Raw genomic sequence first — 22736 nt, 5'->3', positions numbered from 1 at the left:
AAAACGTTCTCTTCAACTTTCTCGAGGTCGAGCACGTTTAGTTTCCATATTTAGATGGTTCGATTTGAACGTTGCGTGTCGCCAACGCGCTCTTTGTGGATTTTTCGATGAATTCTATAGCGAGTGTCATAACGAAAGACGTTTGGAAAATCGTTCGCTACATGCCATATTCTAATGTTAATCATTTCATTCAATATTATTCTTGACTGTGCTTTTATGTACATATGGAATTAAACTCTTTTCGGTCAAGTGTTTTTACCATTCCAACCATTTAGCGAGCTGCACTCGGCAGGCTATGTCATCGCAAACGGAATCTTTTTACTCTTCTTACTAATATAAGCTATTTTACGAAAAGAAGGTACACTGTCTTTTAGAATACTATATTTTTCCATTATAAATCCTAGTAGGATTTCAAAGGGTTTAATGACACTCTGAACCAGACAGTTTACATAATGTATAACAGAAATTTTTATTTCTTTCAAAGACATACAGAATGAAAAGTCAAAGTTATCAAATGTATATCTGTGTAGTAACGTCAGGTGTTAAAAGATCGAATGGAACAGGTGTGTATTGAAACGTAACCACGAACACAACACAACACGACACGACGCGACACACGATAATTTAAAAGTAGCCATTGAAACGCTTGAGAACGATAAAAATCAAGCACGAAATCGACGTTATCCTTGTTTGTATCGCGTAATGTCACTTAAACGAGCAGGTAAAACACGAGTAACCAGGCAACCAGTCAGACTGGACTTTTTCTCGCGGCTCATGCAAGGTGACGTGTTTAGCTATTCGTCCCAGGAAGTCGTCGTCGTCCGAGGATTGCGCAACCGGCATCCTTGTAATCTGCCTAACAACATAATAAGTGATTTCTTGCTTACTTTGTGCGAACGATTTAATGGCGCCGGCAGACGTCCGGCGATCCATTGAAATTACCCGTTATAATGTATTCCTAAGCGACGCTAGTAATTATCGCTTCAAATTACAGGTAAATGTTTCGACATTTTTTTAACGTTTCAAAGTCTAAATTTTCTGGCAAGAGGAAACAGATCCCATAAAATTCGTAGAACTTTCGAATCCAAGTGTTCGATCAACGCGAAATCATAAGAAGGGATGGAAGTAAGGATCGCGGAGAAGATGGTGGTCGGTGGTACAGCATCGACGCGAGCACAGTTTGTACAGTACTGTAAACAGCCGGTTCCCGAGGTTACAGGGCGCGAGTAAATGGTATGTAAACCGTTGGTGGCTTCACCCTTGGCCCGAGTGCAGGCCGTGCTGCCCTCCTCGCACTCCGCAAACTCCATTAAAACATTATCCACGTGCCGATGCGCTCGGAAAATCAGACGCGACTATCCTGCCTTCCTGGCGTATTGATATTACGTCCCGGCATCATCGGTTCCTCCTCTACCCCGCCAGTTATCTATGCATGCACTCGAATCTCCATTTCGTAGCTGCTGCCTGCTGGCTGACTACCTTTTCCGCTTGTGTCGGCCTTTCACAGCTTTTTTTTTTTTTCTTTCTTTTTTTGTTTAAAGGTGAAAAAGCGCACCAGTTAACGTTAGGATTTTTGTTTTCGAAAAACACTGAAGTCGAAAGTTTTATCAGATGTAATAGGAGAACGCTTGGTATGTCGTTGTAATAGGTGCCATATCGAGCCCTTTGGCGACTCCGTGAGCGGTCTGACCCTCGCAGCGATCCCACTGTTGGCATCAATAGAAATCACGGAGTCATCGCTATTGGGCGCCACTTGTCATTAATGACTCTTCGATTTTCGATTTAATTAAACCGCGATGACGATCTCGCCACCTAGTCGTCGGAACCCTTGCAATGGAATCGTTTTTCTGGAACGAGTTTCGATAGGCGATCGATCGATCGATATAGCTGCTCCTCCATCTTGCTCTGCCTGAGATTTTTTCAGTTTCACTTATACTAAGTTGAAGTAATAAAAGGGTGCATGTTAATAAAAAAAAGTCATTAAATAAGTGTTATCAAGACACAAGCGTTAGATAGGGATGATAAATAACAGGAAGGAAGTAGACAGAGAGAGGGAAGATAAAGCGAATATATCCCCTCCAATCAAATCCCTTCTTCCTTACGTTCTATTGTGATTTCCTGAGAATCGCTCTGAAATTTTCTCCGAGTTGTGTTATAGATGTCATAAAAATGTAAATATATGCAATTAGTAAGGATTATGTGATGCGAGGGCAACGGGAACAGGTGTTCATCGATCCGAGTACCAGATTACACCTGAGAAACTAAAAATATTAAATATATTTCTCAGGATACATTTTTTTTTTTTTTTTTTTTTTTTTTTTTTCGAATGTTATAACAACGAAAGAGAAACACGTTTGTCAATTTATTTTTCCCGACATGGCGATGTGTTTTTTTGCGAATCACCTCGATGGTTGCTCGCGACAACGAATTTTCCGACGAACGAACGTCGATGGAAGGGTGGTATATATGTACACAGCTGTCCGTTGCGTTAGCTGAATTTGCGAAATGCATTTTTGGGAGACGCGAGTTTTGCAACACGCCATCCGTCGAATTTCAACCGGATTTCGGTCACGGTATTGTACGAGGATCGATCAAATACAAACGAGACCTTTCGTGTAACAGCGGAACACGTTTGTACAATTTAAAAAATACCTCTGAACAAGAGGGTGGTCATATCTGTAATTTTTTACATTGGTCGATCGAAAGAAATTGAAGGGGTATAGATGTCGCCAGCAATCAAACATTCAGCGAAAGAATCACAGCAATTCATCATTGATAGCAACTTGTTAACCTTCCTGCAAGTTATTCGATTAATCGCGACCAGTCTATAAATTCACGATCGATGAAGTTACAGATAGAGAGGGGAGGAAGATTAACGCGCACAGTTTCGATTAATGTTTTCGTCGTACGCGAAACCCGGGAACGATAGCATCGTCGAGCGTGTCTGCACGGTAAGAAGGCCCATAAACTTTCGTGTCCCGAGATAGGAATCGTCAGGTGCGAAAAGCGTGACGGTTCTGGAGGGAAAGCGCCTCGAGACCTTATGGCTGTTCCGACAACTATATACCACACTGTGATGTCGGTGTCTCTGAGAAAGCAATGGGGGCCGCTCGGGAAACACCGTGTCCCCGGGCCTTTTCCCTCGCGAAACTCCATCATTATACTCTGCCTGTGAACGATACTTACTCGGTTTCGAAGCAAAAGTATGGATTATCTATTTGTATTTACTAATATCGATTCAACAACCCTAAAGGACAGGAACACGGTTGACAAAGGGGTGTAGGGTGGGATGAAAGGCGAATATACATAGTGGAAGGTGCAATGTAGAGCTGGAAAGTTGACACGTGGGACGAGTCAGGGGCAAGAGAGGGTACTTTATTCGCTCCGGCTGTTCCCACCCTTTGACGTTTCTCTAATCTCCGCGTGTAGAGTTAGGCCATAAGCAGAGTCATAAGACACGTAGGATGAGATTAATGCATTCTTTTCACACGCCAACTTTCCAGCTCCATAGTAGGTATATCCAGAAAGAAGGCAGCCCAGACTGGTGGGGGTGGTTTGTCCACGGTGACCAACACATCCGCTAATCCGTACGATTCTCTTTCTAACCGGTCTCTTTTGCTCTTGTGTTGTTGCAGCGTTGGCGCGACTATCGTCTGGTGGGGATGTCGTCTCCAGCCCCCGTGGCACTGGTAGGGATGAGAGGAGCGTTGGAGGGAGGGTAAAGCAGGCGACGCCGACGACCACGGTGACGACGACGACGACTGCGACGAGGACGAGCGCGTCGAGGGAAGGTGGTGGGTGTGATGTTGGTGGGGGTGTGTTAGGTGGCGGGAGGTCGACTGGTGGGGAAGGAACTGTCAGTGGTGGGGGTGTCGGAGAGGGTGGTGGTAGTGTCGGTGGTGGAGGCGATGTCGCGGAGAAGGAGGAGAGGCGACCGGCTTCAGAGAGTGTCGAGCCGACGGCCGCGTTTGACGTCGCATCCCTCGTACTGTACGGCTCGCGCGCACTACCGATACGCCTTAAGATCTTGCTCGATCAGTTGTTCAACCAGTTGCAGCACGCGCAAGTGACACGTTTACTAGCCGCTTTCGGCTGGACGTACGAGGATTACACGCGAGGATACATACTGCAGGTGAGTCGATCTATTTAACACGTAGATCCGTTAGCGTTTCAGGATAGCACCTAAATTCTCGTTCGCGTGTGTGACCCATTCTTGGACGGAGAAGTTTTCACGGTTTACGATTCACGATTCACGATTCACGATTCACGATTCACGATTCACGATTGACGGACGAAACGGAGTGACAGAGTGACATCGTTCGCCAATGATACAGATTCGTCTTTGTTGACGGTAATCCGAAGCCGATTCGGAGCAGTAGGGCAAAAATCAGTGACGCCGATGAATCAGACTCTTTCGATATACCCAATTGCAATTGTGACGTCAATCGAGCGGACAACCAAGTGACAAGTAGAAGACAAAGATCGATAAGGATTGTTGTTGTTGTTGTTCGACACACGGCCGAGAGAAAAGTGGAGTAGGACAAGTGACAAGTAGCGGAGGATGCAACGCGATGTCCATCGAACAGCCGATACGATGCCAACTTGGAATTTCATTTAAATTCATCGATATTCCAAGGATGTTGGGCAACGCAAACCAAAACGCATTGATTTCAAGTGACGTGTGAAAATTTCGCCAAGTGGAACACTGGTGCCGAAATGCAAACAAGAACACATAGTAGTGACAAATGATTCGAATGGAAAACTGTTATGAAATTTTCGAAACAGTGATTTGAAAGTGTCTTGGAGTGTACGGTGTGTCAGTTGGATCGAGACACGAGACTGAAACTAATAGTGCTCTTGTGCTTTTGCAACTGGAATTTTGCAAAAAAAGAATCCAGAGAAACTCGTGAAACGTGTTCACGCAAAGGAGTGTTTCAAAAATCAAATTCGAGAACTGAGAAGTTTGGTTTCCGTGAAACAACGCCGATAAAGTCGTTGAGGAGTAAATTTTCAAAATTGCTGCGATTATGCGAAATAAAGTTGTGCGCGAGAAATAAACTCGTCGTCGTCTCGAGAGACGTGTTTTGGCAGTGATTCAAAACGGGTGTCGCGTAACAATCGGATCTCTGTAAGAGGAAAAAGACGCTCTATCTTTTCTTGTAAAATTCATTCATCGCTGATTAACGTTTCGAAGAAGGTCGCTAATTCCGTGAAAATAATAAATGCACGTCGATGATGCAGGAAACTCATTAGGGCGTGCTTTGACAGTGATTAAAAGTGTCACCTAACAATTATACCTGGACAGAAATGAATCTTCTTTTAAGAAATTAATCTGTCGTTTCAAAAGCAACCACTAAACGTGCGACGATAATAATTAATCCACGTTGATGATGCGTGATCGAGCAACGGTAGAGAAACAATGAATTGAAACTCATTTTATAGGTATTTCAGTAGTAATATAAATGAAAAATCGTCCAATCTCGTTTTTGGAATATCAGTAGATCGTCTGTTAATATTTCAAAGAGTATAAATATTGAACTGTTCGAAAAATTTGCAGTGTTTACATTAACCATTGATATTATTTTTATGAAATAATTGGCGTCTGCAATTTTATATTTTGATTATTCCCGCGCGGATGAGTCAGTTTTAAGAAGTTTAAAGAGAAGGGTAAAAAAGGTTGAAATCGTCGATGTCTCCATGATCGAGGTAGCAGGTGGGATGGTATTCCGAATAGGTAATTATAATTATAGCGTGTCTGACTACGCATGGCCATTTTCACTGTACGGCGAACGCGTTCGGTATCGAAGGGGCGACGCCGACGCGACGGTGCAGAATCGAGCGGAAATCGTCTGTCCCGGGGTCGTACCGCGTTCCTGGGAAACTTGTCGTCCGTTCGATCCGTGGAAGGTCGAAAATACACGCTGGGCCCGTCCGCTGGCTGGACATTAATCTCCGTGGCGGGCCGCTAGCGTTAGAAAATGGCCAGTATCCGTGTAAACTGAATTGCGCCGATGTCAGCGTGAAATTAAAACGTATGGAAAACCGGTTTGTCGACGATGCGGCACGGTGCTCACGGCACCGCAGAGAACAGCACACACGCCACTCGCTTTGCTCGCTCGCTGTCCGCTGTCCGCTGTCCGCTGTCCGCATGCCTCTGCATCGCCCCGGAATTTAATCGACCGATGAATTCCGCGGCTGTTCGCGGTCACGCTAAAATCCTCTTCTTCTTTGCTCTTTGACCGTTCGCGGTACCTCGCTAATATATCGATACACCGAACACCATCTACCAATCGAACGAGACGCTCCTCTTCGAGATTTCCTTTCTCTCCCGCGAAAGGACTCGAGGCTATTGTAGGCGACAGTACCGATTCTCCTTGCTGTCGCGACACCAGTGTCGTAGGTCGAGCTTAAACGAGCCAAGCGTGTCTGAAATTATTGAAAGGCTTTCAATCTTGTACGACCAGATAAACTGAAATCTCTTGTTCCAAATTTCTGTTTCGCCACACCTTTCGGTATTATTATTATTAGAAATTTCGTCGGATTCGCTCATAATGTGTCCTGATGCTTAGCGTCCGAACGAGAAAGTCGACGGATATTTATACAGGCTCAACACGCAAAACTCAAGTTACATTCGATACTTTCACTGTATACCAATTACTCTAGCACCATGCAACTTCTACGGTAAACCGCTTCGACACATTTGTCATGAAATTTTGACGCAACGAAAAAATATTGAAATCCCAGTTTTGAGAATCTCAACGTGTCTTTGAAGTATTCGGATTGTAGCGCAGTCAAATGTATCCTCGATGGACGCGCAAATAAACGATCTGTAGAAATAATAGATAGAATTTGTTTCCTCATGATAGAGGAATGTTGTTTCGACAATTCTTCTCTGATCCAAATCGATCAGTATTATCGATCCAATTTCAGAATATCGAGATAAAAATTCACGGTCTAAGAAAGGTGATTCTTCCTGAAATTGTACTTCTGTCACAGGAATCTAGGTAAATGTCAAGGAGAATAGAAACCTGTTCTCCATGTTGTAAGATTATCGAAAGGAACAGGTGTAATCGATAAGACGGAGTAGATCTGGGCAACTGGTGCTCAGTGGGCAACTTTCTATAATATGTCTGACTACAGACGTTCATTTTCACTGTGGAACATAATGGTTGTTGAAATTCAATCATTTGACTAACGAAATGAAATTGATATAGCCTCGGTTAGCAGTGACCGTAATAGCATCGAACGTGTTAAGATACAAGTGTGATTTAAGTAGAGGATATCGTACGGTGACAGGAAACATCGCGAAAGCTCGACTGGATAAAAAGCGAATTCCGAGCAGAAACGAGCGACGTGCGTGCGACACCAGGATGATTCGTGACTCGTTCGCGTTCCTCGATCATCAGCTTACCAACGACAAAGAAGTTAATGTCTTTTTAAACGCGTCTTCTCGCTATCAAGCTGGCACGTTTCACGTTCGATCCAAGAACGTTAATGGACGACGTTGTCCCGAATGCACGCGACATATTCTTGAGCAATTATCGTGATATTCTCGAGGCAAGAAGGTGATAATTTCGCGTTTCACCTGTACGGCTTGTCACTTATCGCTGCTGAAGTTATGCCTGTCCGCTAATGCAATGTTGACAGGATTTTTCGTAAGTTTTTTGTTAATTTCTTTAAGATTTCTCGGTAATTTGTTTCGAAGGAGACGGTGCGGTGTGTCCAATATTATGCTCTTCTTTTTTTAACGATCAACTATCATTCGATTACGTAAAACTATGCGTTCTACTGCAGAAGATCTGAAAGTGGATCGACGTTGCGTTGCACAAAGGGCCATCGACTCGTCTCGCTTCGGGGCGAACCGAGCGATTCGCCAGCGCAGAATTCGCTCGTAAATCTGCTAGTGGCGCACGGTACAGGCGGTTTTGCGTTCTAAAGGCATCCGCAGTTAAACTGCAACGCTTCTGCTGGCAGCGAAACTCTACCGGATTCCACGGGGCAAACCGTGCTGCCGCTTGTCGTGCGAAATTGCCTTCCACTACGTGAAACGTACTCGATACGGGCCGACGCGACGCCACCGTATGATTTACCGTTTCCACCTTCGCCACCGTCTCCCCCTTCGTTTCTATGCTTTTCCGGGAACATGGGACCGATACCTCCTCCGATACACATCGTTCGATTCCCAGTTCACTCGGTGTGCTTATTCATTTTCCAACAAATAACTTCATTTGTAACTTCGTTTCAAACGCGATATAATCTTCCGCAACGAATTCAATTAAAAAAGGGGAAAGATTCTTCGTGAAATTAAATGAAGATAATCAAAGGAAGCTTTTAAGATGCTTGAAATCAAGATTAAGAAGATGGAAGCGAAATAAATCGAACGTGTCCAGGTGGTTATCGCGGTCGTGCCGTTCGATAACATCGCGACCGATCGAGAACGCCGCCGATTTATTATCCCCTGTCTCGTTGACAGCCGTAATTGTAGCGCATTTTCCTTCTTTTTTTTCTTCTTCTTCTCCTTCTTCTTCTTCTTCTTCTTCTTCTTCTTCTTCTTATTATTATTATTAGCGCAACTATTCATCGGCGGGACGTTGATTTTTCCCGTAGGCCACGTCAGCCGTGAAAGGGCCGCAGGCAACCGTGACGAATTTATCCGCGAACGCTCGGAACCGAACGATTCGAATGGAAAACGAAAGTGACGAACCTCTGACGGCTCGATGCTCTTCTCGAACAAAGGACGCCACTGTATTTTCCACAAAACGAAAGGGGACTAACTAGTCAAGGACTTGATCCATGATTTTTCATCGAAAAATCCGAGTATAATGAATTCTTTATCGCTTTCGTATCGTTTACCAAATAATATTCCACTCCGCCCTTTCTCCGCCCGACGCAAAGACACAATCTGGTTGTTTCGAAAAATACCTTTTTAATGAATATTACAAAATCGATCACCTGCAGCAATCTCTGTAATACGTTACACAAGTGTGTGAGTCAGTGTATAGAAAGGAGACGTATTAAAATGATCGAACGATGATAAGCCTGGAAAGAGAAATGAGGCTCCGGTCTGGCTGGGAGCAGATGAAAGGAGAGAAGAGGAGGATCGGGTCGATCGTTGGAGCGGAAACGCAAAACCGACCGCGCGATCGGCTCCAGGGAAATTAAAACTCGAACGTGGCGTTTATATGGACTACCGATCCGACGAATTCGCTGCGAAAAGAAAGGGAAAAGGAAACGGGCCCGTAGAGCCGAAAGATTACGGGGTGCTTGGATGCGAGGCGAGGCGAGGCGAGGCTAGGGTCGAGCTCTGATTGCTTCGCGAATTCGCTATGCGTGGCTAAGGGTTACTTATCGATTCTTCTCAAATCTCTTCTATAATATAACTGTCAGGGGAACGCGAGCGAGTTTATTAAATGTATTAAGAGAAAACACCCTCGTTAAACATGATATTCATTGTCACGCAAATATTAATATTGACGTTTCGCTTAGCGAGACAGCTGTACACAAAAAAAAAACTCGTGACCCGTCCGTTACGATTAGATCGTCAAACACCCCGATAACTCGTTACTCCGCCTTCGAACCGTTTGAAATTCTACTAACTACACGCACAATGCATCGTTCTATTTCAGCAGTAGACGAGTTTGTAAATCGTCGACTCGTTCCGCTGAAAGTTACATCGGCAAAAGGAGCAAGTACGTTTCGTATGCAAATCGAGGCTACGCGTTTAAACCGGGGACGGAAGTTGGCGTTGATTCCAGGGGACGTTCTCGAGGCTAGTTGCCCAGGGCCAAACCGAGAATCATTATTACCCCGTGATAATGGCAGCGTTAAACGCAGGGATCGGCTCGATCAAAGTCACATTGTTCATCTTTCGATGGAAGACGCTCGTGGTAATGCGATCGCCAGTCAAAAATTGAGAAAGCAAAAAGAAGAGAAAAATTCCGACCAGATAGCGATCGTTAATGGATGGTTCTCGTTGCCGTTCCAACTTTTACGGTGTTCGTTCTTTGGTTCTCAGTCGTCGTGGATAACGTAACGAACAGGTATTTACGATCACGGGGACCGCGTCGCGTCGATTCGGTGGCTGATCGTGGCTATCGATAACGTTCCATCGATTTTTTTGCTAATGCACTAATGCGTAATGTCAGTGTTTAATGCCCTGGAAGGGTAATCACGGTGCTCCAGTGTTCTGTAACTGATTCAAAGGCTTTATCGTGTCACACCAAGCATCGAAATCACCATAAATAGGCATCGATTTAAAACGATCGTCCGTGAAACCACAACTTCTCCTTTAAAAAACACTAAACAAAACTAAAATTACGAGCGCGCATTAGACTCTCTAGAAAGTCTATCTACACATTTATCTTGCCATCTGGAGGTTGCAATAACGAGCGTTAAAATCATCCATCTCAGCGCGTGTCAAAAAACAAAAAGATCGACGTTTAAGGAATAATAAAAAGGGGGGAAAAAAGTAGATTTCAGAAGGAGAAACGCAGCAATAGTCTGGGACATAACAGAGAGAAGCAAGTTGTCCGCTTATAATAGAGAAAGAGAAAGAGAAAGAGAAAGAGAAAAAGAAAGAGAAAGAGGGAGAGACTGCAGGTAGCTGCAATCCAATTTAGAGGCGGATATCCACACGAGATCTTCACGATTTCTACACACGAATAAGACGCCGAGCATCGGCCGTGAAATCATATGCGGTGTCCAGTCACGGATAGCATTGCCGTCGATCGCTGTGTTTCTCCTTTCGGAGGGAAAAGCGAGCGGCGGCGGCTAGTCAGCTTGAGGATCAAGCCATCAGATGGCACCGGTTGCTGGAACAACGATACCACTTGTTCTAACGTTGGCGGTTAGCGCATGGACATTAGAGTTTCCGGTAAATCAGAAATCACAATACTTCGTTCGATCTTTCATAAACGAAATAAGAACAATAAACTCGAAGAAGATTTAACATCGAGAATTAACGAGTGTGAAATGTTATCAAAACGGAAGGAATAAATATATTTTATTTATTGAATGTTTTCATAACTCTTGGGGCCTTTTTGTTGAAACAGAAGACATTTTTAGACTTCGAGAAAAGGAATGTCACCAAAAATAAATGGTGCAAAGCCGATACACTGCGGTGAGATTTTTTTTTTTTTAAGAATAGCAGAAATAATGAGAAAAGGAACTTGCCGATGGCTCGTAAAAGTTGATTGAACAGGAAAAGAAAAATAATCGGGCAACGATAAAGATCCATGCTTAAGCGAAGGAAAGCTGAAAGCTTCGCAAAACAAGTTTCATCGATAACGTTGAGATAATTTCTTCAACGTGACGAATGAATGACGACAGCTGGTAATTATAAGGAACTTAATTGAAGGACTAATTGGATGATAATAGATAGAAAATCGCCTTCAAGAAACTAGGGACTGCGTTCGATGTTATATACTTATTTAATTACTCGGTTCGCGGCTAATTAACCTTTTTTATACCTCGATATCATCTGCCGTCATTTTTTGTAATGGTATGTCGAATTTTACTGACTGAATTTATTAGCTACCGGTTTATTTTTTAATGTTTTCGCTTTGTCTTTTATTCTTTTTCAAAGGATAAATTTATAAAATTTCAAATCAGTCCTTCGGTAGAAATAATTTGGTCGATTCGCGAATGGACGGACGCGCACCCGAGGCGTCGAAACATGGCGTCGGAACATGCATCCCTGACACACACCCAATTGCAACCGCAATACATTTTCTCACTAAATGAAAAATATCAAATTCATATGCCATCCGAAGGAAGGAAAAAACAATTTAGAAACGTGTCGTCGATCGTCGTAAACACGATCTCGAAGGTAGTGTTTCGCTTAGCTCGTTCGTTTCCGCAATAAAAGCGATTGTGCTCGGCCGATTTCATTAGCGTGGCTGATTTTTCCGTGAGAAGACGGCCAAGAGGAGCGCGAGACCACATTTGAAGCGGGTTAAACGCGATTCGCATCGTTCCGATTCTCACCAGGGACCTGATGATTTATTATTTTTTTCCTTCTTCTTTTTTCGTCGTTGGAACTAGCAACCTTCCTACTCAGGCGTTTCCTTTCTTTTGTTTACGTCTACGCTCGACGACAATGGATGCAGTAATTGTCGTTAATTTGGAAAAAAAAAGATAAGAATATTGTTTGAAATTCATTTTGGCGTTAATTTTCACAGCTTTAAAAGATTCGGCGCGCAAGGGCTAAACGACGAAAACAACGAGAGGGGAAACTCGTTAAACGGTTAGAAGAAACTGATAGCCCGGAGAGGAGGTAGTTTGCGGAGGAAAAAGAGACATTCTAGCGTGCGGAAAGATATTACCGATTATACGGTATCAACGATTTAGCGATTGCCCTGGCGTACGCGTGATTTCGCTAATTCGACTGTTACCGCTTTGCTCTCGGGCTCGTGTGTGTTCGATCATTATCCATTGCCTGCGAGCGAATTCGCTGTTCAGTTTGCTGTTCTTTCAATCTCGTTCGTTTGCTCTTTTCGTTTCTTCTTTTTTTTTTTTTTTTTTCTTTTTTTTCTTCTACCTCTTTACTTTTTCGATACTGTTTTTTCTGCGAGGAGGGATTCTGTGCAGTTTAAATATCCACACGTGCGTGGAATTTTTTGGAACGTCGCTAGCTAAAGCGTTACCTGTTTCAAGGTAATTTTACGTGTCACTTTTGACTGTATTAGAATCGACTGCGTTATGATCTATAGAACTTAATGTTTCAATCTTGGTCGAAAAAAATAATCACTCTACTGCGGGTCTGGTAGCAAGAACATACGTGTACGTGTGCGAAAATTAATTTGGCTGTATTGGCTGTATTATGGGAAAGCAAGGAATAACCGAAGGGATGATCGCTTCCCAGGCCTCGAAGGATCTCTCAGCTCGAGTATCAGCTCGCGTGCGGAATTAAATTCGAGTCCCACGGTGCACACGGTAGTGTTGCATTCTCAGACACGACCGTTTAGGTCCTGCCGTTCCTTTCACGTAACGACGAACGTTTAGTCGGTTCGAGGAACTGCTTTTCACTCGACGGACCCGCACTCGTCGGTCACGCACACTCGCGAGACCCGCGAAACACTCCTCTTCTTCCAGTGAACATTCCTCCTCCAGAATGGTCGCAACGACAATTAGGAAAATCCTTATGGGAAAATCGCGAGTCTCCGCCTTTCTGCAGACCCTTGTCCGGAAGTCGACGAGAACACAAGCGATCGTTTTTCTGGCTGCGATTCTGTTTAACTCTGTTTAAAGGTGAAAGTGGAGAATCAGAGCTTTTTGTCGATGGAGGACCTGACTTTTCCCAGAGACGGCGTTCGTGGTGACTGTTTTTAGGGGAATCGTAAACTTCCGTTTGGTTTTTAGCAATCTGGAAAGGACAGATTCAATTTCGTTACGAGATGTGTCGAGTGGTCTCGTTTATGGGGAGAAATCGCGGACACCTTCTTACGTTAGTTGATTTATTTAATTTTCCTAGGGATGGAGAAATTTTTGAAATTGTCCAACGTAATTCACACGTAAGATTGAGAGTATAATAGAAGCGTTGGACCATCGATGCTTTCACGACGGCGTCGTCAACGTAACGTTTCGTCGAACGGTTTTATATTTAGCGGGGCGTAACCGCAAAATCGAAGAAAGAGACGAGAAAGCCGAATGTTGTTGAGCCGAACGCCGTGTTCAGGCGACACGCTGCGTTTAGAGAAGATTTTTTCGATCGTTCGACGGATTTTAGTGCGTCTGGTATTTTTTTTTCCGCGTTGTTTGGAGTTGGCGAGACATCACGGCTTGGTCCAAGCAAAAATTGCAGACGTTTCTTCTTTTTTGTGTACATGTTGCTTAATGATAAGGCTGATCTTTGTTCTTGCTAGAAACATTTTGCACCAGAGTGTCACGGAATTAGAGACTTTTTGAAGCTGATTTTTTGCTTGTTCTCACAATTTATTAACGATCTTTTAAGGAAACACTTGACGGGAGCGTGTTAAAATTCTTTCGCTTAAAATTCGGTTTTCTGCGAGGTCAGTGTCCTCGTGTCCTGGACCAGGTGTCCCGTAATTCTCCGCTCGTTCGTTCCTTCGCTGAAGCAGCTCCAACCTCGATCTGTCCTTAATTTAATAAATCGATCAGCTTTTTCTGTAAGGGGTTGAATTGAAAATTAAGGGGCGGTTGTCTCGTGTTACAAAGCAGCGATTTTCGGTGGCGCTGGTTATGCCGTCAGCTGGACGCCTAACTCGAAAAATAACGCACACGCAGAACCCGCGGCGCTCGATCGGATTTGGAGTGGCGTCGGTCGGCGTCGATCGGCGTCGGTCGTGAGTTCACGCCGGTTGTACGTCGTTCGCGGCCGCGTGTGCGTGCTTGAAGAAATATACAGCCGGGACGCGAAAAGCGTCGCGCCGCTGGCCGTCCGTCCTGCGTTACGTCGAGCCCGTCGGTATGCGTAAATATACAAGACCAACCGAGAGAGACAAGCTTACGGCCCCGAGATCTATATACGCTGGCCACCCTGATTTTATATATGAAACCGTGACTCGAAATTCGGCCAACATCCTAGATTTACCGACATATCGCTTCCGCTCAGCTATATTTTATACTTTAATCTGATAAAAAATTAATAACACGAATTTTTAATCAAGTTCAGAGGTAAAGGGAACGGAAAAGAAAAAGACCGTTGCAAAAATTCCATCTGCTAATTATCAGAATATTGGAAAGTCCAATGGAACAGAGCGAATCGACATCCGATCGTAATAAAAACGAAAATTCTTATCACGCCCTGTTAATCGTTCGCTAAGAAATGTTCTTGACTTTCGACGAAGAACAGGTGTAACGAAATTCAAGGAACACCGGAGGAGAAAACCATACGAAACAACGTCAGAGTGTTGTCACATTTTATAACATTTAAAATTATCTCTTCTCCCAGGCTTGTTCTATTTCGAAATCACAATGCCATTTAAAATTGCAACAACTTAATGAACGCTTACTTATCAAAGGTATAAAAAAATTTGTAGAACGTAAAATTACAGTCTACCCAGAAAGCCTTGTATGTAATTCCACGTTCGTTTTTAATCCCAATCGATTAAACAACGTTGACTTATTGGAAGCAGACGACGGATCAGAAGGATATATACTATGTGACAACTGAAGTAGAACTAATTGCTGCTGCTGCTGTTAAAGAGAATAAATTAGGTTCGTTATTCATTGATCCGCTCTTATTAATCGTTCTATACAATGTACGAGGTAGTTACGTAAGCGGCCTTCCACGCTAGACGAATAGAGGAAGTGTTTTTATCCGGATATGGAATTATCATAAGCAACTCGCCACGCTAGATTGCGCCTTTTCAACGTAATTAGGCGACTCGAAGAAGTGCATCACAAATAATTTGCATTTTTTCCCGTTTTTTCCTTTTGATATAATATAGGTACCTATATAATTTTAATAGAGAAAATGTAATAAGTTAGAACGATTTAACTGTGAGATACTGTGAGATTTCGATGCAAAGGAAATTTACTAAATAATTGTGAAACGTTATAATTTACGTAACTCTTTATTGACAACTGACCGTGACACACAACGTTCTTGCTTGCACTCTGGACCGTTTAAAACAATGAAGAAATTAATTGTTGGATAAACGAGATTTATCTGCATCGGTAAAATTGACGGAATCCGTTTAATTTGTTGGCAGAATTCGCAGAACGGCCCGGTGCTGGACCGATGGAGCATCTGCTCTCCTGAAGAGGAGCCGCTGGTGTTACAGCAGTTCCTCAGATTCGCCGAAACGCGTCCATTCGTGCAGCAGTTGCTGCTGGCCGCCGGAACGCCGGGGACGGATGCTATGTCACCAAGCAGACGACCTTCGCCGCCGACGATGCCACTAGCACACTTACCACCATCTTTACACCTTCTCCACTGCGGTCTCCCGCCTCCAGGCTCGAGGTTGCCGCCTCCTTTGCCACCGCCGCCGCCGCCGCCGCCACCGCCGCCTCCATCCGTATCGCATCCGTCGATGTCGCCAACCGCCCAAAAACACTATTCCTCTATGACCGGTGGCAATGCCGGGGTGACCAGCACCGCCAATTCGCCACCAAGAGGCTTGGATTCACATTTGACGGTGTCGCCGTTGAACAGACTGCAGAGCATGCAGCCATTCGACTTTCGAAAACTGGGCACCATAGGTCTACCGGCATTTCCGCCTATACCACCGCCACCATCCACGGAACAGCTACTTCAGAACAGGAAGTCGATGAGGAACCCGCATAGTCCGCACAGTCCGCCTCACCATTCGACCAGCAATCAGTTGCAGAGGCCTCATATGCCACCTGTAGCCCCGGTATCTTCGTCCGCGCTCAATTTTGGACACCCACTCTCGGTCGCCGTATCCTCCGGGGCGCTTCCGCCCAGCTTTCCCGCTCATTTTCCACCGCCGCCTATGGGCAAGTCCTCCGGGGCCGTGACCGGTATCACGGCACCGACCGACGTCCACAGCGGTGGGGAGAAGAGCAGCGAATTCGGCTCGGAGGAAGACGAGGAGGATGAGGAAAATTCGGACAGTGCCCTAAATCTGAGTAGACGCGACTCGAAGCACGCCAACGAACACCGACACCATCCGCCGCTATCTCTACAGGCTGCTCCTCTCGGCAGGCCTCCGGGTATTCCTGGCAGAAAGCCTCATTCTCCTGGAAAACGACCCGGTAGCCAATGGGGCGCATCCGCCAACATACCGCCCAATCTCGGAACGCCGTTCATCAATCCGACCACCGGGAAAAAGAGGGTACAGTGCAACGTGTGTTTGAAAACCTTCTGCGACAAGGGAGCTTTGAAGATTCACTTCAGTGCGGTGCATCTGCGAGAAATGCACAAGTGCACGGTGACGGGGTGCAGCATGATGTTCAGCTCGAGGAGATCGCGCAATAGACACAGCGCCAATCCGAACCCGAAACTCCATTCGCCTCACCTTCGACGGAAGATCTCCCCGCACGACGGCCGTTCGTCCATGGCGCACGCGTTGGTTTTGCCTCCTCAGGTTGGTCTGCCTGTCCCGGCTCCGGGGCTAAATCACCTTCCTTTCGGCTCGTTCCCGCTGTTGACCCCACCTCCGGATCTTCGATCGCCAGCCTCTCTATGCGGGTTGGACTTTAAACACCTGGACCTGTCGTCCGCTCAGAACCAGGCCAGACCAGGCTACGAGGAGACGCTTCAGCAGAGAATGAGCGTGAACGCGAGCATGTCGACGACGGCGCTCACCACCGCCACCGCCGCGATGAGCAACGCCATCGAGACGCCCAACACCACCATGGCGACCAGAGGTTCGTTCTCGGGCAGTAGCGCGGCTGACACCGTCTCTCCCTCGACTCAAGCCTCGACCGCGGCGGCCGAAGGCGAGGAAGAAGAGGAGGACGAGGACGGCGGCATCGTGGTCGTCGCGGAGGATGATACGAGTAATCTACCCTCTAGACTGCCCCTCCGTTCCGGAGAAGAGGACGACGATCAGCCGGCTGACTTTAGCCTGGCGAAACGACCGAAACTCTACTTTGGCCACGATACCGTGGACGAAGACCTTGTCAGCAACCCGGATAGCAACGAGGACAACGACTCGATGGGCACGCTCGATCAACAGAGCTATTCAGTAAGTCAACACTCCTTGAACTCTACGTCCTTGCACAGCAGAGGTGTCCGAAAGAGAAAGTCTCAGCATCCGACTCGGTGTGCCGTGTTGACCGAGATTCATTCCTCTTCCACCGACGGAGACTCGTCCAACGACGAGGACAGGATCCAGCGCCGATGTCTATCAGAAAGTGCAGGTATCTCGTCGATGAACGATTTTCAGAATCAACCCGAGGACATGTCGATGTCCAGACTAGAGGCAGAGGGACGGAAAACCACGCCGAGTTCTCCGAAAACGCTTAGCTTCAACGATCAGGAATCGAACTCTCGTTCGCCGGAAGCGTGTAACAGAGAGAGGGCAGCGATTGGAACGGTACACCGCGATACTGTCGCCTCTCAGGAGAACACGGAGGATCTAGCTGAGGAGCAACCGCGGGATCTAAGCTCAAAGTCACCGAAAAGGCAGATCAGTCCGGAACCAAAGACGTCTCACGAGCCGGCGGAAGGTGATCCTGTTGAAACCACCACCCCTGCGACAACGAACGTTCAGAAAGAGTCGAGAAGCTGCCCGGAGCAAGGGGATCGCGTTAAATGCAAACTCGAGGAGGGGACTAAGGAGGAGGAGGAGAAGTCGATTAGAAGGTGCGCGAAAAAGGAGGGCGAGGCGGAGGAGAAAGCGAAGGAAGAAGAGGAAAACCAGGAGGAGGAGGAGGAGGAGGAGGATGAACCGATGGAAGAGGTGGAAGAGGATGATGATGATGAGGAGGTGAACGACGCGCTGCGCAATCAAGAAGGTGAGCGTCCTGATGATCCCTCCCGTGCCCCGAGCTCGGTCGACAGCCGTCCGACGACAGCCGACGACCTCTCCCACGACTCCTCGACCAACACTTTGCGTCAACTCGAGTCCTTGTCGCAGGGTCGCGCGATGCAGTACACCGGGATGCAGCAGGCGGCTTCGAGGTCTGGCCGCGGCTCTACCAGCCCCGTCAGCCTCACGACCCACCAGGAGACCACCATGGACAATTCCTCACGTGGCTCTCGTTCATCCAGCGCCTCACCCTCCACAGCGGCCATGGATACGGACAATAGCTTGATCACCTATGCCCGATACGAGAACGGTGGTTTCGTCAGCACCCAGGAGGTACCCTTGGATCGGGAGAATCCTCGTCGTTGCACCGCTTGTGGCAAGGTGTTTCAAAATCACTTCGGGGTCAAGACTCACTATCAGAACGTTCACCTGAAGCTGATGCATCGATGCAGCGTGGACGGGTGTAACGCCGCCTTCCCATCGAAGAGGTCTCGGGACAGGCACTCGGCCAACTTGAATCTTCATCGGAAGTTGCTGTCCACCTCGTCCAGTCCTCCGCTCTCCTCGAGCTTGCCGCCAAGTTTATCGCCCAGGGTCGAGGATTCCCAGATGAATCCTTTGTTACACAACGAGTTCCTCGCGAGACTGTACGCGGATGCCGGCATCAGCGCTCTTGGTGCTTACCCTCTGACACCTGGACTACCTTCAGCGGTCGATCTCGCCGCGAGAATACCACCGCCTCACCCTCTCCTCCTACCGCCGCATCTGGGAGCCACGTTTTCCGGTCTCTCCTCGTTCGCGTCTCATCTGGCCGGCCTGAACGGCTTGACTCATCAGCATCTGAACCATCTGACCAGGATGTCGCAGGAGCAAGGAACCAGACACGTCTCTGGTTCGGGTTCCCCGATGTCTTCGCCGGGTTCCGACGATCGAAAAGAAGAGGCCAGGTGCACTATACCTGGCTGCGATCGGGTCTTTGGTTCTAGAGCGGTCAGAGACGCGCACTCCAAGGACCCACAGGCCCATCGTGACTTACCGGTTCTCTCGACCAGTGGCTCGTGACCGATCTCCTTTTACGGCCGCGATTATTACCCTCTACTGTGATGCCAAAATTCCGACGATTCGACCGATCGCCAATGATCTCGATTATAGATGGGGTCGGTGGAAGGCCGGACACTCGCCAGCCTGGCCAAACACCGACTCCGTCCATTCAACGTAAACGTGCAATAAAGGAACGGGACACCTCCTGGTGAACGCAGCAACGGTTCAACGCGTTCCTCAGTTTATTTTCTTAAAACGCAAGGTGCTCGAATCTAGTCAATTCGGAAACCTCCAGCCGCGCGGCTGGAGTCTGAAATTTCGTCCACTTAACCCGCACAACATGATCCCTCAATTCCGACAGTGTTCCTTCGTTCAAGCCGACTGGCGACCAGGAAAAGAGTACTTACACGTCATCGATTATGCGTTCTCCTTGTTTTAGAGAGGTTCCCGTTCCCGAGAGTAGAAACTGGTTGATTGAACAGCAAATCGTTTCTTCGTTTCTGTATCCGCGTAAGCGAAAAAGCGGTAAGATTGAGGAGGAGGAGGAGGAGGAGGAGGAGGAGGAGGAGAAGGAGAAGGTCGATAGAAGAACGAACGACAACCGGAAAGATCGAACTCGCTCCAGTTTCGATCTTCCGGCTGATTTTATCATCGTTGTGATAATGTAACGTTTAGTAAATATGCCACTATTTAATCAGTAATCAATTACTACTGCTGTATATATTAAACATAGTACCTTTCGATGTATCGCGCAATTAATCAAGGTAAGCTATCGGACGATAGTTTTGTAAAGGCTTGTAAAGAACCGATCTTTGGACCGGGAAATCGAGCCAAGGCTGAGGATCTTAAATAGGCAGCTAAATTGGAGCGCGATTTTTCAAATGAAAGGCCGTTTGTTCGCGCGTTCACTGTTGGGTAAGATCGAATTTGATTATTATTCTCGAATTTGAAGTTTAATTCCCTGATTTTATTCCCAGAACTCTAGGACCGAGTGAAATAATTTTGAAAAAGATTATCGTCGACAGCGAACGCGTTGAAACGAGAGTGAGAGGAAGAGACGGTGGCGGTGTGCAAGCAGCGACCACCGATCGACCAGAAAATCAAAGTGACGGACGTCGTCTCGAGCTAGATAAAATGAGAATAGATAGATTTTATTTATTGTTTCCTAGGAATCCTACACGACACACACTGTACCAGCGGCCAGTAGCGGGCACTGCCGCGGAGATTTTTCTTCTCGTCCGGTCGCGTGCATAGATCACTTCCCTTTGTTAAGCGGAAGTGTTAACCAATCGCGTTTCTTTCATTCGTTCGGTTGTATATACCTACATTGTATACGTTATTTTCGTAGTCTGTACGCGATTGTACCGCGTGGCACGGTCAGCATTTCAAATTTCGAACGAACAGAGAAGAGCAGAGGAAAGAAATTTAGAAGGGTAAAAAGCTTTTTTCTATGCGCCTGAGCCTACGCGTTTTACACGTATCGCCTAAAATTTCGTCGAACACGCGACGAACTCGCTATCAATTACACTCCCCTAAGGGCGAACCAGATTTACAATTGTAATTATGTATAAACGGAATGCTATGATGTATGATATTATAGATCGATTATAAAGAACACTCATCATTATGAAAATAAAATACCTATCGAAATCAATCGAGCCTGTTCTACGCCCCCTCGCACCTGTTCTGAACAGCCTTGCGCAGGACATGGGTCTTCGAGAATCGTTCGTCGTTGTACAAATAAATATCTATAAGAATTGATTCAAGTTGGACGTTGCATTTATTTATGGGCATACCATGGGGCATATATTCTACTCACGACAGATGTATGGAACATTTATTTCAAGTATAAATATTGTGGCAGATTGATGAATTGGTGCAATAAGAACAAGGTCTGAGACTCGTGGAATCGTACGAATTCTTCCTCAATTCGAATACTCGATCAAACCTACGACCTGGAACACTCGACCTCGTTTACTGCGAAAGAAATCCTCTTGAAACGAGAAATCTCGCGGGCGTGCACCAGACGAACACCAGTTACAGGAGAATTTTGCAACGGCTGAATTTCCTGGTAAAGAAAAACGAAAACCGTGGTCCACGGTAATTAGGAGTATACCGGTACGGTTCAGAGCGACGCTTAATTACAACGACAACGCGCGTATGTATGTACGTAAGTGGACCGGTCTCTGGTTCGGACATGGCTTCCCATCACGGAACACACAACCGACCTTTAATCGACCAGACAGATTAGATTAGCACCTTCGATTCCTTGGACCGCTAACATACGAGCTGGCCGCTTAATAACGGGTACACGCAAAATAGACTCTCGAGAGGAATCGAGCTGGGTGAGTCATGATTAGAAGTGGTATACCGATCGCTGTATTGAAAAAGAAATGGAAAGAAGAAGGATACAGCACCTACTGCTGGCCTGTCAAGGAGAGCTTCTGATGTCCTTGACTTTTAACCCTTCCGATCTGACATCGTATACATAAAACAAGCTAGATCACGCAGCGTTACAAAGAAAAAACAAAATAAACCGATGAAATCTCCATTGAAGCAATTGCAACACACACACACATACGATAACGCGAAATGAAAGCATAGGGATGGAAAGAGGTCGGGGGTGTGCAGAGGCTTGATGGGCGAGCCAAGTCTAACCAAAGACCGCCTTCTTCCATTTTCTTCTTTCCTTTTCTCTTCGTCTCCGTCCTTCGTTCTTCGTTCTTCTCGTTCTTTCTCTTTTGATCCAGCAACCTCTCCAACCCCCGTTCTCCTACGTTACACCTGTCGTGCGCGATCCGACCAAGAGGAGGTGGTAATAAAGGTCTACTCGGTCGAGTACGCGTACTCGAAACCACGCCAAATCCATTTATCTCCTTCCTTCGTGTTCATTCTCTCTTCTTGCCAGATCAGCTTCGACTTGTATAGGTTCTACATATAGCTTCTAAGAAATTAGATTCGACAAAATTCAATGTCTTGCTAATTTTTTTACGAAATTAAAATCTTCGCCAAGACTCGAAAGTGAGTTTATTTTAAGAAATCAAATCGGTTATAAGCAAAGTATTTATAGCTTCAACTTTGGCAGATTACTTGAGTGAGAATCGTTTGACATATTTTGACTCGATTACATCACGAGTGCTCGTATCAGAGTCAACATCAAACCCGTCTTATTTGCAATTCTCAAGAGCAGTATGCTCATCGTTATTCATGTTTAATGGCACGCGCAGGGGCCGCTTACGATCAAGAAATTTCTCGCTTGAAAGGTTAACGCGTAACACTTTTTTATGAGCCCAC

At 46.1% G+C, this 22736-nt stretch overlaps 1 protein-coding gene across 1 annotated transcript; it reads left to right on the top strand.

Moving 5' to 3' along the window:
• Positions 1-1119: 1119 nt before the first annotated feature.
• Positions 1120-22436, top strand: LOC143305769 (uncharacterized). The gene is made up of 3 exons (XM_076690587.1): positions 1120-1192; positions 3636-4132; positions 15675-22436. The coding sequence occupies exons 1-3, from the start codon at positions 1120-1122 to the stop codon at positions 19461-19463; spliced, it is 4359 nt and encodes a 1452-aa protein (XP_076546702.1). The 3' UTR covers positions 19464-22436.
• Positions 22437-22736: the final 300 nt, after the last annotated feature.

This window comes from Osmia lignaria, chromosome 10 (assembly GCF_051020975.1).
Source record: "Osmia lignaria lignaria isolate PbOS001 chromosome 10, iyOsmLign1, whole genome shotgun sequence".
Classification (NCBI taxonomy): Eukaryota; Metazoa; Arthropoda; class Insecta; order Hymenoptera; family Megachilidae; genus Osmia; species Osmia lignaria.
The sequence above is the reverse complement of the archived record's forward strand: the minus strand, read 5'-3'. Positions and strand labels throughout refer to the sequence as shown.